Source organism: Geospiza fortis, unplaced genomic scaffold (assembly GCF_000277835.1).
Source record: "Geospiza fortis unplaced genomic scaffold, GeoFor_1.0 scaffold11, whole genome shotgun sequence".
Taxonomy (NCBI): domain Eukaryota; kingdom Metazoa; phylum Chordata; class Aves; order Passeriformes; family Thraupidae; genus Geospiza; species Geospiza fortis.
The window spans coordinates 3167212-3193047 of record NW_005054304.1 but is presented as its reverse complement, the minus strand read 5'-3'; the positions used below and the strand labels follow the sequence as shown (position 1 = coordinate 3193047).

Below are 25836 nucleotides of genomic sequence, written 5' to 3'. Positions count from 1 at the left end.
ATATTGCAGTAAATAAAAACTGCTGCTGAAGACTTGATATACAGAACATTCTGCTACAGCATGACTGTTCAGTTGCTGACCACAGTTCTGTACTGCTTCTTTACTATCTCCTCTCACTGGGCTGTTCTGTGTTCACATGATTGTCCTCCATCCAACCTGCCCAACTCCTGCTTGTAACCTTTGCAACCTTTCTTTGGTCTGTTCTCCACTGGAGGAGGGTCATGTTTTGCTTGTACATTCCCTCCAGTTGGTGAGTATCTAAATGAGAGCCTCCCCTGCTTTTACTGATCCATGAGACACAAAAGATTCAATCAGCTGGGTGAGCAATAGGAAGTGATCCTGCCCACAGTTAGGCAGCAGCTGGAGTACAGAAGTTGCTAGATGCTGGAAGAAGTGAGTGCTAAGACCTAGAGATGGGCCATTTTTTCCAAGAGCTGGAATTTGCACTCAACAGTGCTAATTCTATCAGATATCTCCATGCACAATCTTCCTGCTTGATGATGTGATATGTAAAAATAAGTTTTATTCACTTCTGCAGTAATGAAACCAATTATGCCTACTTTGAACATATTACTGTTCAAAATTATCTGTTCAAATCTTGGAACTTTGCTAGCATGCTCCACAAAGTGCAGGTGTGGACAAAACCTGCAATCAGCTCTGTCTTGCCTGACCAGATATTTGCACAGCTGCCAACAAGAGCAGCTGTGACTCAGGAGCCTCCTGAGAATGCACCTTATCCTCTCTCTCATCTTAAATGTCACTCTAGGAGTCCTCTGCCAGCACCAACCTTGACATGAAGCAGACTGCACATGCTTCTCACAGAGCTCATCTCAGTGTCTCACGAATCACAGAGTGCTTTGGGTTGGAAGAGACCTCAAGGACAATCTTGTTCCAGCCCCCTGCCACAGGGACACCTTCCACCAGACCAGGTTGCTCCAATCCCCATCCAGCCTGGCTCTGCCTTGTCTCCTTTCTCAGCAATGACAAAACATTGAGCTTTGTGCCACATACCCTCCATTTCCCCACGAGGAGATGCCTCAGATCAGCCAAAGCCGTCAGATTTATGGAAACTTTTCTTTATATCTTGGATAAACTCCCATTCTCAACACCATTTCAGGCTTCCTTTAATAACCTTGATCCCCCCCACGTAAGCAAACAGCTTATTTGTTGAATATTACCACTTCACCAGTGCCCCACTATTGTTGACATGTGTCTGGGCTTGCTGAAATCTTCATGATGTTTCACACCACCATTTCTTGGAATTATTATTATTATTATTAGCTTCATCCCATCACACCACTAAAAATCTCATGCCTGTGCTAGTAGCCTTTACCTATGTGTATATTTGCAGGGATGGATTAAATCAAATAAATAAAGGCTTGCATGCTTTATTTCAGTATTATAATTGCCTTCAAAACAACATCATGGACCTATCACACAATTGCTTATTATTAACACTAATTTCTGGGGCTTGGGAATAAATAGTATTTAGATAGAAATTAAATGGGCATTTGCATTATATTAAGGCATGTAATTTACCTCAAATGCCCATCATACTGTTTTTGTAAACAGATAAAAGTTTTATTGCTTGTTTCCACATCTCAAATTGACACTTGTGGGTCCTTTTCTATTTTCTAATCACAGAAAAATACACTAGAGTCCCAAGCTATGAACATGCTGTATTTCTCTTTGTAAGACAGTACCTGGTGTTTTGGTAGTGCAATTTCATCCACAGATCCAAAAACATTTTAGAAAGCTGAAGAGGGCTCCTACAGAGAATCAGAAACACTACAATGACTAGCCTAAGATCACACAGAAACTAATGGCACAGATGTGAACAGAATGCATCCAAAGCAACTGAGACATGCTTTAGATAACTGTACATTTTCTGAAAGAAAAGAAATTCCAGCTTAAAAGGTAAATTCTCTAGAGGAAAACTATTTTTGTCAACTAGGAAAAGAAAATTAAAGTTGTCAAATATAAATACAAAATACTATAATTAGCGTGACAATATAATTAGATCACTGGGTAGAAAGAGGTTCTTAATTCACAGCTTGTTTAAATACAAGTCACAACAACAGGTTCCTGGAAGCTACTAATGTGCAATTAAAGTTCCTATTATTTACCAGGAAATGCTAACTGATGAAAAGAAGAAATAATCATTTTTGCAGGTAAGGACTAGTCTAATGGAAAGAAAAGAAACCCAACCTTGTTGCCTTTTCATGCACTTTCTGATCTTTATAATTCTAACTTTGCCAGTATACAACTCTCTCAGAAAATATTTCGTGACAGAGATCCCCATAGTGTAGTCCCAAATGCTTGTGTCAGTAACATTACCACAAAGCTAAACTAAACAGCATGAGTGTTATTTATTTTTAAAAATGCCATCTAAACTTTTTAGTAGCAATATGTAGCAGCTGCAAGCATCAGTTTAGCAGTGACTGCTAATGTTTTCCAAACATATAAAACCCATGCAAATATCTAATTAGGGAAAACATACTCTAGTAGTTACTTCTACCTCTTTTAAAATGAAACACAAAAACAATTACATTTTTCTCATATATATATGTGTATATAAATATACATATATAAACACTTGGGAGAAAAACAAACACTGAAGGCTCATGCCAAAAACACCCATTCATGCTGCTGTGGTTTATGGAGTTAGAAGCTTCCAGGAATCTGGTTCAACTCTCTGCCAAAGAGCCTCACTCACTAAATATCATGAGACCTGAATAACAAAGTTGCCTTCTGTGCTTTGGTGCTAAGCTGGTCAGCTTTGCTCAAAGTGGGGCTTTAACAAGCTTCCCATCTTCCTCCAAAGACAGGCGTGGGATGGGACAGCAGCACCCCACCTGACTAGAACTACAGAGAGCTGCAGCAGAAAGGAGAAAAACCAAAGACTGTTCTATAGGTATCCCTTTCAAACAAAATCATTGGTATTCCCAGTTATTTACCCCAAATTTCCCTCTTCCCCTTTGTTTGGGTATGTTTCTCCTACCAGTGCTCCCCCACATTCCCATCTTCCTCCTTGCTCTTTGGCCCTGGTGTTCAGAGGCTCTTTTTCTGTCTGTGTTTTCTCCCTTCCTCCTTTTCCCTCCTCCACTCCCATGCTTTCAGCCTCCAAGGGTTTGCTTCCCAAGACCTTTGATTCTACTCATTGCAGCCATGTAAGTTTTGGCTACTTCCACTAAAATCACTCAGCTCCACTAAGGGCAGGGGCACCAACATCACAGTCCCACTGCAGCTGAGAGAAGAAGTCAGGTCTGTGACAGGGAGCACATTGCAGTTTTCTCCCTTTTTTGTGTCCTCACTCAGCTCTTCTTTTTCCATATTAAGCACTTTGCAAACCTGAGGAAAGCAAAGGAAACACTGTTTATCCTTGACCTTCAACAGCAGCGAGGAAGAGTGAGAGCACTGCTCTTGCAGCTCTCCATTGCTCCAGGGTGTTCCAGCTTGGCTCCAAGGCTGTAGATTATCAGCCCTGGCCAAAGGCCACTGCTTCTCTAATAACCTGCTCAACTGAAAGCTACTTAATCCTTCCCCCAGTCTGCAGCCAGTATAGCCTCCCACATCTTCCCCTTTCCCCTTTGCTATTTTCACATTTCCTAAAAGGCCCATGAAAATATTATGCTGCACTTCACTACATTTAGTTAACTGTAAAATAATAATAATAAAAAACCCTAATTTGAAGGTATTTTAAAGTTAATTTAAATATAGGACTCTTTTCATCTAGCTATCACTGCAGTAATATAAATGAAGCAAATTAATTTTAATGCTCCAAGGTTCTGATTCTGTGTCACTGTCACTGACAGGATCCAACTAGACTTTATGAGATGGCATTTGACTTTATGGAAGTGAGCACTATGCACGCATTTACAATTTTACAGGGACTTTAAGCTGTCATGCTGAAAAATGTTTATAAAACATTAATCAAAAAATGCCTCTTTAATACAATGCATTGTCTGAAAGATGTTAGAAGGCACATATTGTAAATGGATTCTTTTTCTGACTAAAGTAATTTCTACCAAAAGCCTTTCCCCACTGCTATACAAGTACACAGTGTGGAGAGATAAAGAGCACTTTCTCAGCACATTACTACCTGATCCAAACACTTGGGAAATCACTAATGTACAGCATGCCATATTTCCATGTCACACATGACACATTTGTCTAAAATTACCCAACAGAGTTTGACATTGCAGCATATTCCTTAGCAGAGCTTTCAACTGACATCTGCCAAGTAAGAACTTCAAGTAGGAGCTTTCTTCTTCTAACAAGCAAGTAAGAGTTTTCTTTCATCCTATACCCCTGATGGAAATGATAAAACAATAAGTACTGGAAATCAGGGGGGTTTTTTCTATTTTAGTATGTTTATTTTATGCTCGCTGGATGTGTAAGCTCCCCTTTAAGCACTGTTTCATCATTTGCTGTTTTCTATCACATTGCAATGGGTTCAGAGAACTTAATAGAACATTTTTATTACCACCAAAACACAGGCCATTATCTCTCACACCCAAAGCAGAATTATTGCTAGTGCCGTGCTTCCATACTTCACTGTATAGGTTTTTTTCCCTTCAACGTCTTCATAACAAACAATTTATCCTAAACCTTTATTGCCTACATTACTGAAGCACATTCCACATCACAAAACACTGCAGCACTTCTTCTCACAAATAGAGATTTGGGGCAAAACAGAGAGGTCATCCTAGGGCTATGGAACCATCAGGAATCAGAATGCCAAAGACCCCTCACAAAGAGGCAGTGGAAATACTTGGAAGAAAAGCTTTAGCTCTGAATTTTTACCTCTCCCTTTTACTTGTGAATGCATTTCAGAACTCTCAATTGCTACAGTCTTCAAGTGCAATACACAAAATGAATCAAGTGCATGATAGTAGCTTCTCTGATGCTCTCCACGCTATTCTCTTACTGAAGGATCCTCTCAGGGATTGATGTGAAAGGAACATTATTGGTCCAACAGCCATTTCTTCATCTGAGAAAAGGCCTGTAAAGAGGGGCTTATATTGTGCTGAACCTCTCCCAGGCTGCCAGAGCAGGGGGGGCTCTGAATTTATGCTGCAAAGACAGAGCCAAACAAGCACCTGAAATTTGACTGCCGAGTTTCAGAACAGCTCTGCTTGGAGCCCAGTGGCTGCATGGTGGGAAGGGCTGGTAAGATTCAGGCAGTGCCCAATTTAGAGGATTAGAAAAGAGTTGTTCATGCAGAGAGCTGCCAGAACAGCAAGATACTGCTCATCTCACTTGAAAACTTTCTTAAGGGCTTCCCTGTTTCTTCCCAGGCAAATCCTTGCTGTGGTTAGTTTTGAGGAGACAGAAGGTCACACACTATGCCTGTCCTCAGTGAAGCCAAACCAAGGATAGATGTTGCTTGTCCTCATTCAGACTGTGCTATGACATACTGAGATCATGATAGAAAAATATGCTTTTGACAAATTAACTGGATTATTTTTCCTACATCCATGCCCTTTCCAAAGCACACCCTGAATTCAAGTTAAATGCTTTTCCCTAAGGACCAGCTTCTTTCGGGTATGGGAATAGCTAAATGATACCTGACAACCTCTAACAATGCAAATATTTGCTGGCTACTGAGTATTGCCATTCCAGCCAAAGAAAGCACCTTCCAATGTAATATGAGATCACATTACATTGCAGGGAGAATTGTGCCCTTTTGCCCACATACATGCTGTATGAAGAAGATTCAGGCCTAAAATGTTCTCAAGGAAAAAAAAGACAATTTTTTCAGTATGTTTTCATATTTCAGGTCAGTGACAAGTGTAATGGAAAGCAAACACCAGGCTCATGGAGTGGTACAAATAAACATTAGAGGGGGAGATTACACAAGGGACTGTGGGATGTTAAGAGGCTCTGGAAGAACTGCAGGGGAAAACTGCAAAATGGAGGCTGTTCTCACTGAGTTTGGAGGTGTGGACCCTAATCTTCAAAAACATTTCCCTCTCTTTGGGAAAGAACAATCCCCTCTCGTTACAATAAATGATTTACCTCTTTGCAGAGCTAGAATTACTGGGAAGACTCTGCCCTTAGTCAGTGATGTGGCCACATACTAGCCATACAGTTCTGTGGGATGCAGGAATTTATGCTATGTTAAAAGAGACTGGACTGGTACAATATTTAAGTAAAGGAGGAAGAGGAAGAGAAATTAATGAGAAAGAGAATTTTCCTTTTGCTGTAACTCTAACAAGAATTTAAAAAGAGAAGAAAACCTAATATACTTTGAATGCTTTTGCTCATTCTTTCTCTCCAGAAGAAAATATATATATATTATATATAAATATATATATACTATACTCATACAGAAATCAGTAATTCAAGTGCAACGTAAGTACAGCTACCAAGGAACAGCACATCTTGATACCATCAAAGTTTTAAGGAGATAAAACTGCAAAAGCTGGGAGGAACAGAAAGAAAGCAGACTTTGTCTGTTTCTGGGGCTTCAATGGGTGCATTCAGATTGGAAGTGATGTTTAATGAACAGCATAGGCAATCTCACCAGCTGCTAACAATGAAACATTTAACACCAACAACTGAAGACTGGTGCCTGAGACTCCAGAACACCTCCACCTGGCTGAAAATATGGTGGTAGGAATTAGTTAACAGGGAATTCAGGAATGATTTGAACACCCTAAGTCATTTTTCATATGTGACTTATTCTTAATTTGGCACCACAATGTGGATGTAGCAATGCTGTAAGCCCACACTCACACTTCAGTGCTTTTTTTTTGCCTGGATATCAGCTCACTCTTCATACACACACCCCCTACTCAAAGCACAGGCAGCAAATTGATAACGAATTACAAATTTGCTATCAATAACTAAGCTACAAAGCTAAAATTAATAGAATTTAAAACCCTTTTTAGAGGTTTAGTACAGGAAACCTACTAATAAAAGGAATTCTGGACAAAGAGATGGACAAGCAACCTAAACCCACAAAGCTGAAATTTGATTAATTTGATTCTTTCCTTGAACATTACTGCCTTTCCACACACAGCTGAGGCTAAGGTTTCACAGCATTAAAGTTTTGATTATATAGATTTATCTACACATATTATTTTAAAAAAACATTAAAAACATGTTTTATAGTTTTTCTTATTATGTTTGTAAAGACAGGCAGGAAAGGTTTATGCTCCAACCTGTTTCATACTAATTTTTTTAAAGCATTTTCTCCACCTGTAACCTTGATGCAAAGGAAAAAATTATACACAAATTCATTATAAATAGTAAGCCAGGAAAACCCTTCTTTTCATAAAGGAAAAACCTATAATTTTTCCTTTATTAATCTAATTTCCGTAGCCAGAAAAAAAGAATATATGAGACCAGAACATCTTACTGCTCCATTTGGGAAGGCATTTTAAGAAAAGAGCTCCCTCCACCTTGAAATCCTATGGGACACTGTCTCCTATTGGAAAACTCTGTGGATGAGGTTATGTGCTGGCAGTGCTCATGGCAGCTTTTAGAGCTGGATCCCTGCTCCAGACTTCCAAACTCTCCTGCAACAGGAGATTTCCAGATTTCACTGCTGCTGTTGATTTCCCACATCTTTGCACCCACTGCTTTAGAGGTGTCTGGAGTCAGCAGCTCAGACTGGCTGCCAGAAGGTGCACTGAGAGAGCAAATGTAGATACAACTCTCTCAGGGAGACTCAACATCATCTTCAATAGTCACCAGCTTTAGCATGGGTGACACTCGTAGCCTCTGCCAGCTTGAGGTAAAAAAAAAACCCAACTTGAGTCATGTCCAAACATGGATCTTCCCAAGGGTAACCTGTCAGCTGTCTGCTGAATATAATGCAGTTTCTTAAAGTAGATAAATTAACTTTAACTGTTTTAGGTGAGGAGGGAGAGCTCCTGTGTCATTATCATTTTACAGATGGATATGTGTGTTTACTTTTTTTTATTTCATTATAAAGAGGTATGAGCTTGCTGTCATTAAAAACCTGCAATCTGGTTTTTAGTGTCTGATCCAATTACGTGTGCTTCTGGAAAGATACACAACCAAATAAATAATTGGAGAGGTGCAACTCTGAAATGACAATTGTTATTCATCGATCCCATTCTGCAAGTCGAGATTGAGAGATGTAAACTTCAAGTGAATGAGATCTCCTGGGAGAGATTCTTCAGTTCAAACACAGTAAACAACTGTTGTCCTCTGGTGCACATTTTAGTACTGCTGCAGGCAAACTTTCTAAATATTAATAGAAAACCTATACAGATGAAAAGGAAGCCCTGGGAGCTGGTATAGAATTTCTTGCCACATTCTAGGTCTAATCAAAGAAACATACGTTTCAGGTCAGAAAGGAAAGGAGATTCCCTAATTTGCTGTAGTATTTCCCCTTCTAGAATCACAGAGAGGTCAAATTTGACTAAACTGCAACAGATTAAATGTACTAGATTGTGATAGTTGTGGTTAAAAAAGCCAAGGGAGAACCAGGTATTCTGTGCCCAAAAGCCACCATGACTCACTGGATTATGCCATTTCCTACTGTCAGACTGGCCTGCCAGCACATTTCCCTGCAAAGTTCAGACCCAGGGATGCCTTGCTCCAAAGGAGGCAAACAGGGGCAAGCCACATATGAGTAATGAGAGAAAATAAGATTGATGCTCTGACACAGACAATCTCAGTGACCACAGCCTATCCAAAACTGTCAGTTTGACTTCCTGGGCAAGACAGTGATTGGTGTGTGCAAGCAGGAGACACTCACCCTATCCCCAGTTACAGAAATCTTCTGCTTATATTTCACTTTGCTAATATTCTGACATAGATAAACATATCTGTATAAAATCTTGTATTATATATATATCCAGATACACATGGTTTTGCAGCTGTACTGGATATAGGCAACAGCCTTTCCCAGGCATTTTTTGAGGTCTGCTGAAAGAGAAGACATGACAGGGACTTGGTGACAACCTGACTGATAACACTGGTGGGTAAGAACCAAATGTTGGCTCTAGAAGACTGCCAAGCTAAGAAATGTGACTCACCTGCCTAGAAAAGATGCTAACATGAGAAAAGTGGAGTAGATCAAGATGCTTCTGTTCTCACCACTGCCATCTCATGTAACACAAATCCCATGGTTCTTATTTTTCCAGAGGCAGAGAGGAGAATCACAGAGCTGAGGAAAAAGCCCAGACAATAACCTGCTGTTCCTTCCAAGCAAATGCTGGGTAAAGACTGAAGTGATGAGAAAAAGATTTCATTTTGGCCCAAACAATCACCATATCAAAACTTAAAAAAGGTTCCAGCAGTCACTAAGCCCACTCCTGAGGGATCTCAGAAGCAGAAATGTGAGAGTTCCCAACTCTCTGGGCAGCAGTGAGGAGTCCGGACACAGCCTTTAGAAGACACTCACTCTTTGAAGCATTCTCCTCCCATCAGCTTCCCTTCTGCCCCAAGGGACAGCACCCACCAGTTCCTGGCAGAGGAGTAGCTGAATCATATTTACTTTCATCATCCTATCAGACACCTGGGGAAGGAATGAGACTAAAAGCCTGTAAAAGATAAAAGTGCAAATTCAAGCACTACCAACACCAAGAGGTATGACAGGATGTGGTAAAGTCTCCTGTCCAACACTCATGGGAAAATTCTGAAAGTAAAAAACAGCACAAAAAGTCTTACTCTTGAAAACTTTCAGAGAGCAATTAACCAGGATTATTTTCTATATCTTTACGTGAAAGGCAGAGGACCTTGATGAATAACTGCCTTAGAGGAAAGTTCTCTGCCAGGAGCAGAGAAAAACCACTACACTCCAAAAATACCAGAGAATAGCCTCAATACTTGCTTAGGGCAACACACATGACTTTGCCATCCTACCTTTCGATTACAGAATGATTAAGAGATGCCTCCTTTTTAAAATCACCCACTTTTTATCTTAGCACAAGTCAGAACATTTTTCCATTTAAAGGAGAAAGGTGATTATCACGATACAATAAAAAGAATCTACAATGGATTAGTACAGCATCTCAATATATTATTTATCCTGAAAAACCTTATCAGGTGATATCTGTAGAAAGCTTGACAGAAAACTATAGATACCTGGGAGCAGACTGGAGCTATCTGTCAGCATGATGCCCTCTGTCCCACTGTGCAGCTCGGGGGAAGGCACAGGCTGATTAATCCACAGCCTGGATGATCCCCTCGCAGACATTCCCCTCTGAATCTACTGCTGCACCACAGCAGGCTTTTAGGAATTGTTCAAGGCCATTGCTCAAGTACTTGAGCAGTAAGAAACTGAGTATTTAAAAAATAAATTTGAAATAAATTAAAACAAGACAAAAGTAAGTTGGTGTTTTGGCTTTTATTTCTAGAATGAACTGTATTCTTGCCTGAAATTATTTGGTAGGCTAAAAACTTTGATTGTATTACTTGAAGGGCTTAATGGTGAGAGAACTGCTACATTGCTGAATCCAAATGAGGAAAAATACGTCCTCCATCACAAACAATATCCCAATCTTATTATTAGGTAGGGTTATTTTTGCTGTTTTATCAATCTGCTGTTCATCATACCTCCAATATTTATGTTTGCCCTTGTGGTAGCCAAAATAGATAACAGTACCTTGATTTTTGCTGATAAAATAATTTTACATAGTAAATACCAAGAATTAAAGCAAATATATATTTTTTGACAATCCTGAATTTTCCTTTCAGAGTTGTAACTTCTAGCTAGCAATTCACTCTCTGAAAAAAAATCAAATAGCATTCTGTATTTGGCTGCAACTTTTGTGTAAGTGCAAGCAACAACTGCAGTATTTTTTTAAATGAGCCACAGTGATAGCTTTGCACTTCCTTGAGGCCTCTTCTCTTCTCACTGAATGAACTCCAGGGAATGGCATCATGTCGGGCTTTCCAGATGGATTATGTGAAGCCATAGCTCAATGTCATTTTCAATAGCAAGGCTCATAATTAAAGGTCAAATAGTCACTTCATCTGCAATCAATCAATAGAAGAAGTACTAATACTAAGTACTAATCAATCAATGGCAAATGCACTAATAAAAGCCATGCATCAAATGTCTGCATATGTGTGTGCTCACATGTACCATGCATATATGTGAGCAGGAAAAAGGAGAGAAAAGGAACAATGTGAGGGTGAAAATGCCAGAGGCCATTGTGGATACTATATTTATCTTGGCTTCCTTGCAAGTTTACATCCTGGTTCACTCTTTAGGTGAAATGCAAATAAACATTGGTTTTTCTGCATGTGTGATGCCCTTTTTTCAAAACCCTGCCGAAGCACCCAGCTCTGTGCAGAGCTACTGGCTCGTGCTCCCAGCTAAGGAACACAAAGGCACCTACCCTGTGCAATTTGTCCTTACACAAACACACCCTGCACTCTGATCTTTGAGACAAAAAGTGTGTCAACTGTTCTGTCTACAAAATAAGACCCAGCATATGGGAACAGCACTCATCTCCGTGCAGAGCAAGCGCTTATTCACGGATGCAACAGTGGAAGTGGCAGTTGGCCTCATGAGCATGCACTGCATGGGAATTAGTTGGTTTCATAATATGGTGTGGGAGAAAGTGACTTACAAAAGTCTTCTCATGCCTCTCCTATTACCACTTCTAAAGCTTTAAAGCTGTCAGCTCTTCTCCCACTTTAGTTGGTGCCATTCTCAGCTCCCCAGGGAATGGGCCAGACATACCTATTTGGAGTTTCACCTGCCAAGCTGAGAGAAATCAGTTTCAAAGTGAAAGTACAAGTGTTGGGGGTCATTTATACACTACCACTGGAATCTTGAAGACAAACAAAGCAGAGCTCCACAACAGATGTGAAATGAGAGCATGAGCTGTGTTTGTGCTTTCAGGCATTGCAGTGACAGAGGGAGAAGGAAAAGCTCTCTCTACCATAAGCAAGCAGAAGATCCCTCGTTGCATGGTTTGTAATAAACAACTAAGGACGAGCAGAAATATGCCAGAACAGCAAAAGAGTAAGGGCCAAAATGCCTGTGTTTGTCTTGTGTCTGCTAAGACCAGGGTGGACAGGGAAAGATTTAAAAGTGTCATTCAGAAACAGCTAATCTTTAAAAACTAATTAGACCTACTCTGCTCCCACTTTCAGTGAAGGAAAAAATGCTGCCTGCTCTGGTTAACATATCTGTTTGCATCATCAGCTCAGGGACATGCCCCATCACACCCTGGCTTTGTAAAACCCAATACTCCTTATTTTCACACAGATTTGTTTTTATACAGCTCTACATTATCTGGAGCTGGTACAAACACCAAACAGAATAAAATATCAATGGTCTCAAACTCAGCCAGCTGGAATCTGATACACAGCAGGCACACCTGGACACCCATGGAGCAGGGGTGCACACAAGACCAGCAGGTACTTCAGGCTTACAAAGGACAGGCTCCCAGGGGATTGCCAAAAGGAACATTTCCCCATTCCCCTCCCAGGATGACTGGAAAGCCCCAAAGCTGGCAGACAGAACAGTCCACAGCTGAGAAACAGCCCCACAGTACCATGTTCCACTATCTACCTGTTCACTTCAACCTGCACACTTAGACATGGGATATATGGACTAGGGGAAAAAGGTATTTGTAGCTGGGGAGAAGCTGCAGGAGTCCTTGAAGTCAAGGTGGCCAAAGTATTTTTGCCAGTGTACTCAGGCAAAGAAAGCTGCAGAATGCAAAAGCTGGCTCATGAGGCTATGCTAATATGAGCAGTAACTTGGAATTGGGAAAATGTGAGCCAAAAGGTCAAGGGAGCTAGGAACCTCAAACTAAGTTTTTCTAAAAAAGAAAATAACATAAAAAATTGAGAGTGTAGCAGCAGAAGAAAAGTGAACTGACTCAGCTGTGTGCACAGTCAGGTCAAGACAGGCTGCATAACAATGCTGGGTACAGTGAGTACAAGAAAGGAACAGTCCTCATTTTTGGGGGGGTTATGGCAAGCCCCTTTAGGACGTAAATATTTAAAAAGGCTTTGTGCTTATTTTCTTAGTATCATGGCAAGCTGGCAGAAATATGCAACAGAGCATATATAAAACTATTCTCTCTGGGGAGAGAAGGGGAAACTTGCACATTTGTGCTGTTAAACACAACCAGCTTGTCCAGCTTTTCTTCTGTAGTATCACAGTTGTGCCCTAAGTTCATACACCCCTCCAAACAGAAAGCACAGCAGTGTGTTATGACTTATGTGTGCAGTTGCTTTCTACAAATACAAGAGTAACTATCCTGAATACAAGCTCATTTATTAGTCCAAGCTCAGTTTCATAGCACATTTGGCTGGAAAAGACCAATGTCATTTAATCTATGTTCTGCTCCAAGGCAGGATCAACTCCAGCTATTTAATTCCCATCTGAGGCTTGTCTACAATGATAGGAGATTGAAGACATCAACAGGCAACACATTCCAAAGCTGAACTGCTTTACACTAGACAGGTTTCCCTGATTGTTAGCTTAAATCATCATCACTGTTACAAAGTCCTTCTCTTTACAAAGTCCACTGTGACAGACTTACTTTCTTCCTTCTTTGCATCAACCCTTTATGCATTTGAAGATCACTGCAGTATTTCAGTTATCTTCCCTCAACAATCCCAACTGCCTCAATCTACCTCTGGGGTCATGTTTTTGAGGTCTGTGATCATTCATGGCACTCGCTTCTCATTTCTTTCCAGTTAGTCCACATAATTTTTGAATCGTGGAGCCCAAAACATTGTGCAAATATCAAAAGCCATAACACTCTCAAGCCACACAACTTTTGCTGCTTCCCTGCAACCCACAGGACCCTGTGTGAAAGGAAGGTAGGTTAGTTTTGTATGCTATGTATTTGACAAAGCTATGGCACTGTTACTCATTTCCTTGTTCGTCCTACACTTTTAAAATAATTTATTTAATGACTTGGTTCAGTAGTTTTCTACAAAATGAAGTTAGAACTCACTGATCTATAATTTCTCATCCCCTCCTCATTTCCACTGTAAAAAGAGACTTTTTTTTGACTTTTCCTTGTCTTCCAGGAACTCCTCCAATTCCCATAGACTTTCAAAGGCACTTGCTAACAGTTCTGCAGCACAGGCCTGGCTGAAGCAAAGAACCCTGAGGTGAGTTTTGCTCTATCAAACCAACCTGGAAAACATCTAAATCCCAACTTGTTCTTCCCCAGTTTCAGGCTGAGCTCTTACCTTTGTCACTGACACTAGCTGTGTTCCTCTTTCACAGATACACTCTTGAAAAGAGTCAGATATTCAGTCATATATGCTTTACCAAACATCTCTTTTTATAATCTGAAAACAATCCAGTTGTGGATGAAGCAGCAGCAAGTGGCTGTAAGCATTTCTGATTTAACAGTATTTTCTGAATATCCATCAGAACATTTTATTATCACTATGGGGTCATAAGTGACAAATATCTCTGTGATGTTTTGATAAATGAATGCCAAGAAATAAAGCTATCCAAAGTATCTGCAGACTTCAACACACACATTTTGCTCATGGTAAGCAAAAGAGTATTGTCTGTTTGTGATTTCTGAATACACTATGTCCTTTGATTTTCACTTGTACATCCCAGCTTTTAGATGTAAGATTTTACTGTCAAACTGGGCAGGTACACCTAGACATCTCTTCAGAAACAAACCTGAAATTTTAGCAGCACTGGATTAGGCAACAGAACAGAATAAGAACAGAAAGGAAAATACAGCTTCCCACAAATCAGGTGGTCTTACTGTACAACCAGTAAAATCTCAGCTGAGAAGATTGTGTTCTCTGCCCTGTAGGAAGCATTAATTTCATCTGTGCAAGAGTATTATTCTACTATTAGTATCACACTGGTAGCAGCACTTGTCACACTAAACCCAAAACCATTTAAGCAGAAAAACCAGCAACTAAACCTTTTTTTTTTCAACACAGCAAGGCATGAATGTTACTGTTGTTTTGCTCACAAGCTTATCTCCTGACTTACCCAGGGTGAGGGATTTGTGTGTGGAACAGAAAACGATAGCCACTGTGTCTGCTGGTGTGAAAGCAGAGTTATTCCTACAAAACAAAAGAGTTTTAATAACCTCTGATAGCAAAAACCTTCTTAAAACAGCATCTATCAAAATTATTACTTTGAGGATCCATATACACGTTCACATCACTTTGATCAGTCTGGTGACAGAAATAATTCCACCCGTAAATGAACAGTAGTGCTTGATTTATTTTTTTGTTTAAGCAGAATTGTTTCCCTGTTGTGGCAAGCTCTCTAATGAATACACTCCCATGTGGAGGATAGAAATTTTGAAGACAAGGTGTGTGGGACACAACTTTATTCCAGACAAGTTTATTTTGTCAAATATGCAAAAATGTCACTGCAGAAGCCACTTGCCTCCACAAAATAAGAGAAAATTACCTATTATTTCTTTTTCTAGTATGGAACAGTAACAATATGCTCAGTTTGGACAATATATTGAGTCCATACTAAGGAGATAGCTTCCACTTCAGAGATAAACTACATCTAAGGGTTTAAACACTGAGAGTAAGGCCAGGAGGGGTGGGAAAATGACATCTATATAGAGAGAGAGATGAGTGGCCAATGGATCACTCTTTGCTCCAAATTAGGAGTAATTCTATGAGGTTCTAAATACTTACCATACTGAGTTGGTTACTGCTTAAGGTATTTTAGATTTCACAGTTGGGGCATATCTTCCCCCCAGGTTAGGTCTAGCAGTTCAGAAGTTATTTTAAAATGCCTTTTAAGGCTACAATATGATCTTGTCACAGAGAAATTTTCTTGTGGCACTAAAAGAAGCCTAAGTAGCTCTAAGACACTGTACCCCTTCTTTATGATTCTCCCCTATGGATACTGTTTAATTTATATAAAGCATATGCTTGGAGTCTGCTGTATTGTGGCACTCCCCGTTCAGCAGAGTGCTGCTAAACAAACATTCCAGTAAGCCCAAGTGAGAGGATAAATGTGGCTACTCCAGCCAGCACCAGTGATGCCCTGAGCCACTGGCTGACACCATTCTTACAGTACCAGTTTTTGAGAAGTGAATGTAAATTGCCCCTCCTGGCTGAGACTTTAAAAAAGGAAAGAAAAAAAAAAGCTCTACCAAACATTAGTTCAGGACAGCTGTCTTTTAAGAATCACCATATAAATGTAGCAAATTTGACATATATAGAGAGGAGTGAATTGCCAGCACAGCAAATGTATCTTGAGATGTAAAAAGTCAAACTGAGTTCTCTCTCTCATATGTCATCAGCATGTCTGCAGGGCAAATTATACCTTCAGTGACATCTGTGCTAATCCATTTTTTTCAGTGGATGAGGTATAGCAGTGATTGATTGAGATTTAACAACTCTGTAATTAACACACAAGAAAGGACAGAATTCAGGTCCTGCTCTCGTAGCCTATGAAACTCTAACAGAGCAAATGCAGTAAGGACAATAGGAAATACCAAAATGAGGTCACCCCTATTCAGAAACCTGCCTTTGCACATTTGCATAAACTTTGTCACCCAAACCAAAGATATTGCACAAAAGAAATATTCAAAGCTTGGGATTCATTTACCTTGTGGAGAAGAGGAAAGTCAGAAACATGAAGCTCATCTGAATAGAAAATACTGAAAGAGAAACAAGCTAAAATTAGACCACAATGATAAATACTGTGTCCATGCCTTTTGTTCCCATACTGCAGGGCAGGAATGAGGCTGGCCCAAGTCTATCCAGAGAAACCCACTGCCAGATAACCTTAAAGACTGCCTGGAAGAACAATACAGATCATTACATCCTGGCAAGCCAGAATTAATATTATGGCTGCACAAGTTCTTCCTGGGGTAGATCCTCTGAATCAAGAATTTCTTGACACGATGAGTGGCAGGAAATAGTGCATATGCTGCACATCTCTTTGCACCAGTTTTGCTCATTGGGTTGACAACATAAAATCTGTCAGACATGCTCTGGTTGCTGGGCATTTAGACTTGCTATTTTACAGGAGAAAGTGTGTAAGGATGATCCAAATAAATACTCCCAGCCCTGGATATATTAATCATGATCATTCATGGGGAGAGGAAGAGAAGATCATCGTAGATGTTTGAATTCTCTCTGAGACAAAGGCTGATGCCTGTGGTGAGCAGTGTGTGTCAGACATTTCCTTCAAGCTCAGTCAGCCCTGTAAGTGCAGGTAGTTGTGAGCATCCCACTCTTCTCTCTGCCAGTTCTGCTGACACTCTCAGGGGCTCTGGGGGGCACAGAGCCCACCCTGGGACTGCAGAGATACAAGGAGGAGCCGGTGGATTCCACGAGTAGCTGCAGAGACCGAGCATCAGCCCAGAGCATGGGGAATCCCCACGAGGCTGAAGGAGAGACCCCGTGACCTGCACAGGCCTTTTCTGAGTTTGTGGATTTTGGGGGAAAGGCTTTTACTTGCAGCAGAATCTGGGGTGGGTCCTCTCCCTACTCCTTGCAGAATTTGTGAATGCAGTAAGGCTGACATGCCCCATAGGGCAGTGCAAGTCAAGACAATGCATTTGATTTTCACCCCAGTTTACAACTGGGAAACATGGCAGTGGTATTAGCTATCACCAGTGACATTTTCTATTCTCCTACATACATTTCCTGGAATGTATAAATGTCACCTCAGCATGCACTTAATTCCTCCTTCATGAACTAAGGGAGCAATCCATTGTTCCTGAATTATAATTTTTCTACAATGAAGTACATTAATTTAATATGCACAGAAAAAACCAATCACTTATTACATATAATTCTGTAAAGCAATAAGCATGTGTTGCTACCAATTATTCCTCGTGAATATTTTGCTGTGGCTAGAATATTAGCATAAAAATTACATAAAAACATTAATCAGCAGAATAACAAACTCAGTTTCACCTCAAACTCCTTGTGCTAATTTCACTTCCTGGTGTAACACAATACACACATCTCGCTGACACATCCACTGGTGATACAGAAACTTCTTCTAGAATACAATGTGCATACCTATCCCCAAAACTTCCTTGGGTCTTGGTTTTGTAAATATTCCAGAAAAACCCCCAACCAATTGTCTAATATGTTCCAAGTAGTTCCAATGCTTATGTTAATGTTCTTACTAAAAAATTCCAGTTTGCACAGTGGCAATGAACACGTAGATATGACTTTCAGTGTATTCCACAGCAAATGGTACATTTCATTCCACATGGAACAAGTACAGGGTTGTCTTGAAGGGAAATAAAGGCCAAGCAAGGTAGCAGAAGCAAACACTACACATCAACTGTTCTAGGAAGAACATGCCTTCTTGAAATAAAAGAAAAACTTTTTTTTTCAACGTAGTGGTCAGCAGAGTACCATAAAATTACTTCATTCTGAGTTTCTCTGCACATTAAGTTTGAGTTGAAAATCTCTATACATTCTTTTTTGCTGACAATTTTGTACTGGTTTAAGTGCAGGATCCTTCTTGGGTGCCACTGCAAAGAATTATTTATTCCATTTTGAAAAAAGCTCCACAGCACTGCTTCCTACTCCTTTGCTTTCAGAATAAAACATTTATATTGTACCATTTATAATACCATGTATTATTTTACACAGGTATAGAGTTTAGTATAGTTTCATAATCCATATGTATAGTTTCATAATCCCCAAAAAAGCCACAATTAGGACAGAATTAAGGTTTGATGCACAAAGGGCAGGGACAGATTTCCTACTGGTTTTAGTAGAGGTCAGATTTGCAGAAGATACATTATTTTTATTAGACAGAAGTATATGCAGACACACAACTCAAAGTAGGTGATGGTCTGATCTCTTGAAATCTCACAGTTTTAGAGTATGAGATGTGATTTATACTGAAGCATACTGTAGTTACCTCTCCTCCATGCAAATTGAAACTCCTGTCTGTGGACAGTCTGAGGCAAGATGGGAATTCCCTGCTGGGAGAGGAGACAGTGCCTGTACAGCACTGCCTTTCCCTGGGAGAGAGGGATCTGCAAGTGTGTTTCCAGCTCATGGCAAGGATACCAGCAGCCTATTCTCACGTGGATGTTACTTAAGGCTGAATGACTTAAGTGCTTCTAAAAGAAACTCAAAGAAATGTGCTCATCCACAGAAACAGATCAACACATTCTAACTCCCAACTAGTTTCTAGGTTTATAATATGCTAAGGAAGAGCAGTTTAAAAATTATAACATTGCTTCTGAGTAACAGCTCAACCCCAAATCTTTTGATGCTGTTTGGAATGTGACATCTGTGTATTTTATGGCTGTTCAATAGCAAAGAAGGAAAACCAGAATGCCAAAAAATGCTTGTAAAGGAAAGGAAATGCCACAGAGCAACCTCAGGCCCACCTAAATAGCAGGGTTCATCCCTCTCTAAATGCTTACTTGGCCCCCTAAATGCATCCAGTTTCTAAGTTTGGCAATCTGGTTTCCTAGATGCTTTAGAAGCTCCAAGACCATGCCAGTATCCCCACAGCTCCGCCACTACATATAGCTCATTACAGACCTGAAACACACATGAAAAAAGAGCCACTTTAGGGCTGAACTTACTTATGAACACGATTATAATCAAACTAAATTTATCCAGGTCAATATTTGGATTGGCAAAAGTATCGCAGAATGTTGTGTAGATGATCATCAGGAGCACACAGCTGCTGATAGCACCAAATGGAGGCTTCTTCCTTTCAAGCCAGTCCTTGATGTATCTTCGGACAATCTGAAACACAGAACCAACAGGTTGTCTCTTTTCAGAGATGCAGGGAGCCAAGTTGGGCATCACAAAGTGAATCTGACAGCGGAAAGACACAAAGAGAAGAGAGTAATTTGGATGACGGCCACAGTGGATTTCAAAGCTTCCCTGCCACACAACTCTTCTTCTGGGGAATTTAACATTTGTAGTGCAACTTCCACTGGGCGTCCATAATGAGAGTATATTTTCAAGTGCATTCAAATCCATCCTTAATCATGCCAAATGTTCTTTGCTAGCTGTCACTGGGACATGCCCATTAAGCCTCCCCAAAGTTTATCTCCTCTGCTGATACTAATGGATGTATGTAATTATCACAGTCCCCTTTGCATCAACAGACAATTCCAAGTGCAACTTTGGGAATCTTAAAAATCTGACATCTTCAGGAATTTCATGATGGTAGATAATCGAAAGTGATCCATGGAACATTTTAATATTTAAATAGCTAGCGATGCACCAGAAGTTTTTAATTAAATTATAACTCAAGCTTGAAAAGCAAAAGTGCATGTGTTGTGGGAGTTTAAATAATTCAAACTCTGAATATCTGGAGTTTTTGTAAATCCAAAGACAAATGCCATTTGCACGCTTTTAGAATACCAGAATTAACACATGAAAACAAGGAGACTTACTGTACTTAGCGGAACTTTTGCACTTTCAGGAAACAGAATATGAAGCAGTTTTTCAAGAATTTTTTAGAAACAACTATAAATTTTAAAGCAACTCCAACGATCAAATTATGCTGAATACCATAGCACTAAGCCTCACCAGATACAATGCATCTATTTTAGTCCTGCCTGGGGAGTCGCTTTTAGTTTTTCTGTTTACTTTATATGGTTTGAAAAAACTTTTTAAAGCTTTTATCGTACAGCTGCGACTTGTGTTAATTTTTCAGCAATCACATTATCCTGCCTAATTTCTCCTGAGGCCTCCTGATGTTCTCTGTTACCACAGTCTTTTGGAAATCACAGCCCAGGATCCTGAAGCGCTTCAGCCAGAGGGCTCCAAAGGTGTCTCGTGATCTTCGCTTAGTGGTGCAAACATCACCACCATTGGTTTAATGACACAGAAAATCTTAGAGGAATTCAAGATTAATATCAGGCCATCATCACCAATGCTACCATAGGACCCTTTTACACAACAAACGCCAAAGCCATGGAATCAAGCTGCTCTCAGTTTTCCTCATTGCTTTCCTGGCATGTCTGCAAGCCTCTCAGCAGGGAAGTCCTGGAGCAGCTATCCCAGTCACCACAGCAATGAGACTCCACCAGGGCACACACTAGAACTTTGGCACATGGGCTTCATGCCAAGCTAAGCAGGTTGAAGATCAGCACTCAGCTCCCAGAACTTGTGGGCTTCCTGCCGCTGAAAAATAACAAATTTGCAGGAAAATATCTAAGGGAATGCTCAACGCCCTGGTGAAAACAGTGAACTTTAAAATGTCACACTTGCCAGATGTTAAAGAGAGAAAATAACAAAAAAATACAAGGTCAGACTTCTGAAAGAGCCTCCACTGGAGCTCCATCAGCCACTAGGTAGGAATAAGACACTGCATTGATGAGAGAGACACAAGAAAGTGAAGCCATGCAGAGAGCAATGTGAAAGATATATAATGGGAAGTTTAGATGAGTCTAATTCTGAGCAAATTTGGGACTGTAATTATCAGAAGCAAAAAGTAAAGACTTTCACTTCTAAAGTGAGCAAGCTTTTTAACAAAGTTAAAAAAAATCCTATTATCCCTTAAATTGCCACACTGGGGAAAAAGAAAAACTACTTAAGGCCACCTATTAATTTATGGTCCTTCCAGAAGATTTATACAGAAAGTAACGAGATGTTGAAAAAGAAAAGTGATGGCTCATTATACCATGGTACAATTTCTAGTAGAAGTATTGAATCCAAAAATTACAACCCTGTGCCTGTTCAGGGTCTGATTTTAACAGACATTACAACAATAATTTTATACACATATTTATCCTTGACTGACATAGAAGAGAAATAAAAAACATTTAAAAATGAAACTGCAAGTATTTCCTCAGAAACTTAATTGAGTGATACTTTCTTTAAATATCCATCTCTATCTAGCCTGGAATTTTTGTGAATCAATAACCATAAATACCAGTACAGTTCCTTACTGCACATTATATTTTTTAAAAAAAATTACATAGTCAGACCCTGAAGAACTAAATTGTGGCTTCAGGAAATCATCTAATCAACCCAGTGTCATGCAAAATGTGCACAAACCACATACAAAATACATCTTCTTTAACACAGAATCCCATACATTCTGATCTCACAAGGTTCAACATGATCTGTAATTTCAGAGGTCAATTCAGCCCATAATCACTGATTCAAGGTAACTTAAATTCTTGTATAACTTGATGGGAGAAATATAACCCTACAGAAGCTCATGTCAGCTGATTCACTTTGACTGAAAAACAATCCATTTGTTATTCATGCCTGGCAGAGTTGCTTCAGGACAAGGATGCTTTGAAAGCCTTTTCGTTCTTAACCCAATTCTATAACTTTTCAGGGTAAACAGGGAACTACAAAAGACCAAAATTGTGAATATTTGTAGTGAAGTAACGGTAAGTGCCACAAATACAAGAAAGAAAACACACATTCAGAGCCTGGGCTGAGATACTAAAGCTTCATTTGTCTGAATTGCAGTGAAAGCTAACAGAGTCATTTTTGAATGTTAATATAAACCACTGGTATCCAAAATAGATGCATCCCACTGATGGAAAAGAGCAAAAGGGGGATGTATTGGGTTTTGTGGCAAGGTTTGGTAGTGGGGATGGCTTCTGGGAGAAGCTGGCGGAAGCTTCCCTTATGGCTGATGGAGGCAGTGCCAGCCAGCTCCCAGATGGATCCAGCCCTGGCCAAGGCTGAGCTCAGCAGTGATGCTGGTAGTGATGCTTTGTAAGATTTGCATGCAGATTCAAATGCCAGCCCCAAAGAGCAGGGAAAGGCTGACCCAGAGGTTGCACATGAAAGAACATGAAGGTGAATCCTTCCCTCAAACTGCAGTTTAGTGGAGAAAACAGCAGGAGAGAAGCACAACTTTGGAGTAGGTGATATTTTATAAATAATCTGCCTGATAAACTCACAGAAAAGTTAGAAAATAAAAGAACATAAATGTGTCCAGTAGGCAACCACCTCCTGAAGACTGCATTCTGGCAACCTCCAAAGGTTTTGGAAAGGCATCAGCTCAAATTTGCTTCAAAACACAGTTTCAGGCTCAAACTTTCCTCTTGCCCAGGATTTAATTTTTAACAACAAAGAAATGTAATTACACTTGAGTTAACAGTAGTGTCCCCATTTCAATTTAGCTCTCCTAGCAGAATAGTTCTATCCACAGTATTTTTCCTACAGACTGCTCTGTATCCTGCCTTAACCTTCTTGTCTAAACACCAACCTTACTAAGCAAACGGGCTCACTGCTCTAATGCTTATTTCATTTAACATCCTTGGGCAAAGAAACATGATCTGCTGTTCCAGGAAAGCAGGTAAACAGTGCTCATCTGTTATTAGATCACACATGAAAATAGCAGAAGGTGTGTTACAGAAAAACAGTTCACTTCTCTAATTGCACCTTCAAAAGAGTCACAGAGTATGCCCAGAGAAATCTGTCAGTAAAATACAGCAAGACTCTTTCTACCTGTCTGCCCAAGTGCTGGGCACACAAGGTAAAAAATGCAATAAACAATGTAATACATTAATGTTCATTATTAATTGAGCTAAATAGGGCAAGGAGCTCCCTCCCCACCCACCTTATGTGGAGTGGAATAATTTCTGACATCAGTCATGCAGTACCTCTCCTAAAAATTATCTAGATCTGTAACTTATTTTTTAAACCCAAGAATTGGAAAAAAAACCAAAACAAAACAAAACAAAAAACCAACAAACCTCAAACAACCCAAACCCAAAAAAAAACCCCAAGGAAATGGATAGGAAGTCACCTTTTCTGTTTCCATTATATACAAAAGTCTCTCTTGGTATTTACATCATTATGTAAAATAGATTTTTCCTAATTCTACCAATTATTTTGGACTGACGTCCTCTTTAACAGAATTTACAGTGGTTTTACTGCACTTCTGCTCCTTTTTATTTTGTATTGGTATATTCTTCTAAGTAGCTGGGAAAAAACATCTGGGGCTTTACCATCTCAACAAAGAAACACAAGTCACCTTTTCCTTGTGTTCAAACACATAGTAACAAGTATATCAACAAGCTGCAACAGTTGGATTATCACCACTCCTAAATGCAGCAGTTACCTTACTTAATTTGTCTTCTACGGTAAGTTTCCTAACTCATTCTTAATTAATATTAATACTACTTATAGCAACAGACTTATGCAATGAAGTCTAAAATACAAAATTTCCCATTGAAAACCTTTGAGTCAGGGTAGATATTTTCAACAGTCCTGTAATTTTTCCATATCTTTTCTTATATAGTGATGGTAAACCAAGAAAGACAATTGCAGGGAATATTGGGAACTAGGTCAGTGAAGTCTGGAAGACATGAAAGGTGAGAAAATTGGAGAAAAAAAAGGAAAGAAAATCAACTAAGATGACAGCAACTGTAGAAACCAGTATAAAGAATGAAATCCTAGAATGGAAGAGAGATTAATTTGGTTGTATAAAAATATAAATGAAATAAGATGCTAAGATGGACATCATTCAGATTTCTACAGAAAAACCAGTCTCCAAATATACAAGGTCTGCATGCCAGTTCAAATGCACAGACCCTTTCATAAAGCAAAACTTGCACTACCTCAGCCAGACCCTGTCCTGATATATTTAGAGGGGCTTTACCTCTGTGGAGGCATAAATTCCCACCTTTTCCTGAATACTGCTGTAAAGTTTCAGATTTTGTGATGATTCACCTGCTTTCCTAGGACATCATCAAATATCAAATCTATCCTTATGCTACCGAGTGTACAATCTAATGTTTGTTTTCTGAAGACAGGGTGCAAAAAAAAATTTACAATCTGAGGAAAAAAAAAATCTTTTTCTATAAGCATCTTGCTTTTTTTCCCCTCAGCTTGCCAAACTCCCCTAAAAGCTATCTTACTCCATTATGTCAGCTTACTCCCAAGAGGTAGCTCCTGTCACATATACACCTTTAAAGCAAGGTATAAAAACCACATGAAGCCATTTTCAAAATTAAGTTTCACAGTTTGAGATAATTTGCAACTGTAGTTTTAAAACCTTATAAACAGGTGCAACATGGCAAAAATGTGAAGGGCGTCTGCAGCATCAGTACCTTTCCTTCATATTTTGCATTCTGTGGGAAGGAGGCTCTGTTCCCTGCTGAGTCAGGTCTTAGTGGGGAGTGAAGTGTGTTCTGAAGGCTGTTTATCCACTTCTCTGGTCCTCTCCAAAAAGCTCCTGGAGAGCTCATCTCCCAGGGTACCTCTCCTCCCTGCAGCTCTCCTGGACTTTGAAGAGAATAAGGTTTCCTTCTATTTGGATTTCATTTGCAAGAAGAGACAGATTTGACACTGTTCCCCCCCACCCCTTTTTTTTTGATAACAGTTCTGTTAATTTTTATTTCCCCCACCTTAGTTAAATAATTCCTTCTACTTCCTATCAACTTCCACCTACCTTCCCCTTTCCATTTCTCATTCTTTAAAAATAAATACCTTGCTAAGCTTCTTAGTTTCAATTTCACTTACAACTTGTATTGCAACATAGCACCCTTTTAGACTTGTGCTGATAAGCACAGCTCCCAAATGCTGGTAGGGCTCCTCTGGAACATTTTGGGCAATGATGCAGAAGGCACTTAAGATCCTTTACTTGTAGGACATCTAGATTGTTTTTGTGTGTGACTAGATTCAGTGAGGATTTCTGTACAACTGGTTTCATTTTATAGATTTGGGAAGAAGAACTACACAGAGTCATAACATTAATTTTAGCTTTAGTTAAGGTCTGTTTAATGTGAAGTGCCCACTTTACGCTGGCAGACAAATTACCAATGGGGCAACTAGAGAATGCATGAATGATAATGTACAGACAAGCTTTTTATTATTTATTCATAGAAAACAGTGGGTTTTGGTGTGCTGCTTTGAAAAATGTTCAAACTAGTAGAATATAATGAAAGCACAGTGAAAATTCTATTTCATTAACATTTAATCATAAATCGCTCTTTAATATAAAAC

General features: G+C 39.6%; 1 protein-coding gene across 1 annotated transcript in view; it reads right to left on the bottom strand.

Moving 5' to 3' along the window:
- Positions 1–25836, bottom strand: part of SLC10A7 (solute carrier family 10 member 7) — a gene marked incomplete at its 5' end in the record, with an annotated part of 140166 nt that overhangs the window by 7327 nt on the left and 107003 nt on the right. Inside the window, 3 exons of the mRNA XM_031066475.1 lie at positions 14930–15003; positions 16520–16571; positions 19485–19650. Of these exons, the coding sequence (XP_030922335.1) occupies positions 14930–15003; positions 16520–16571; positions 19485–19650 (292 nt within the window). The remainder of the gene's footprint in view (positions 1–14929; positions 15004–16519; positions 16572–19484; positions 19651–25836) is intronic.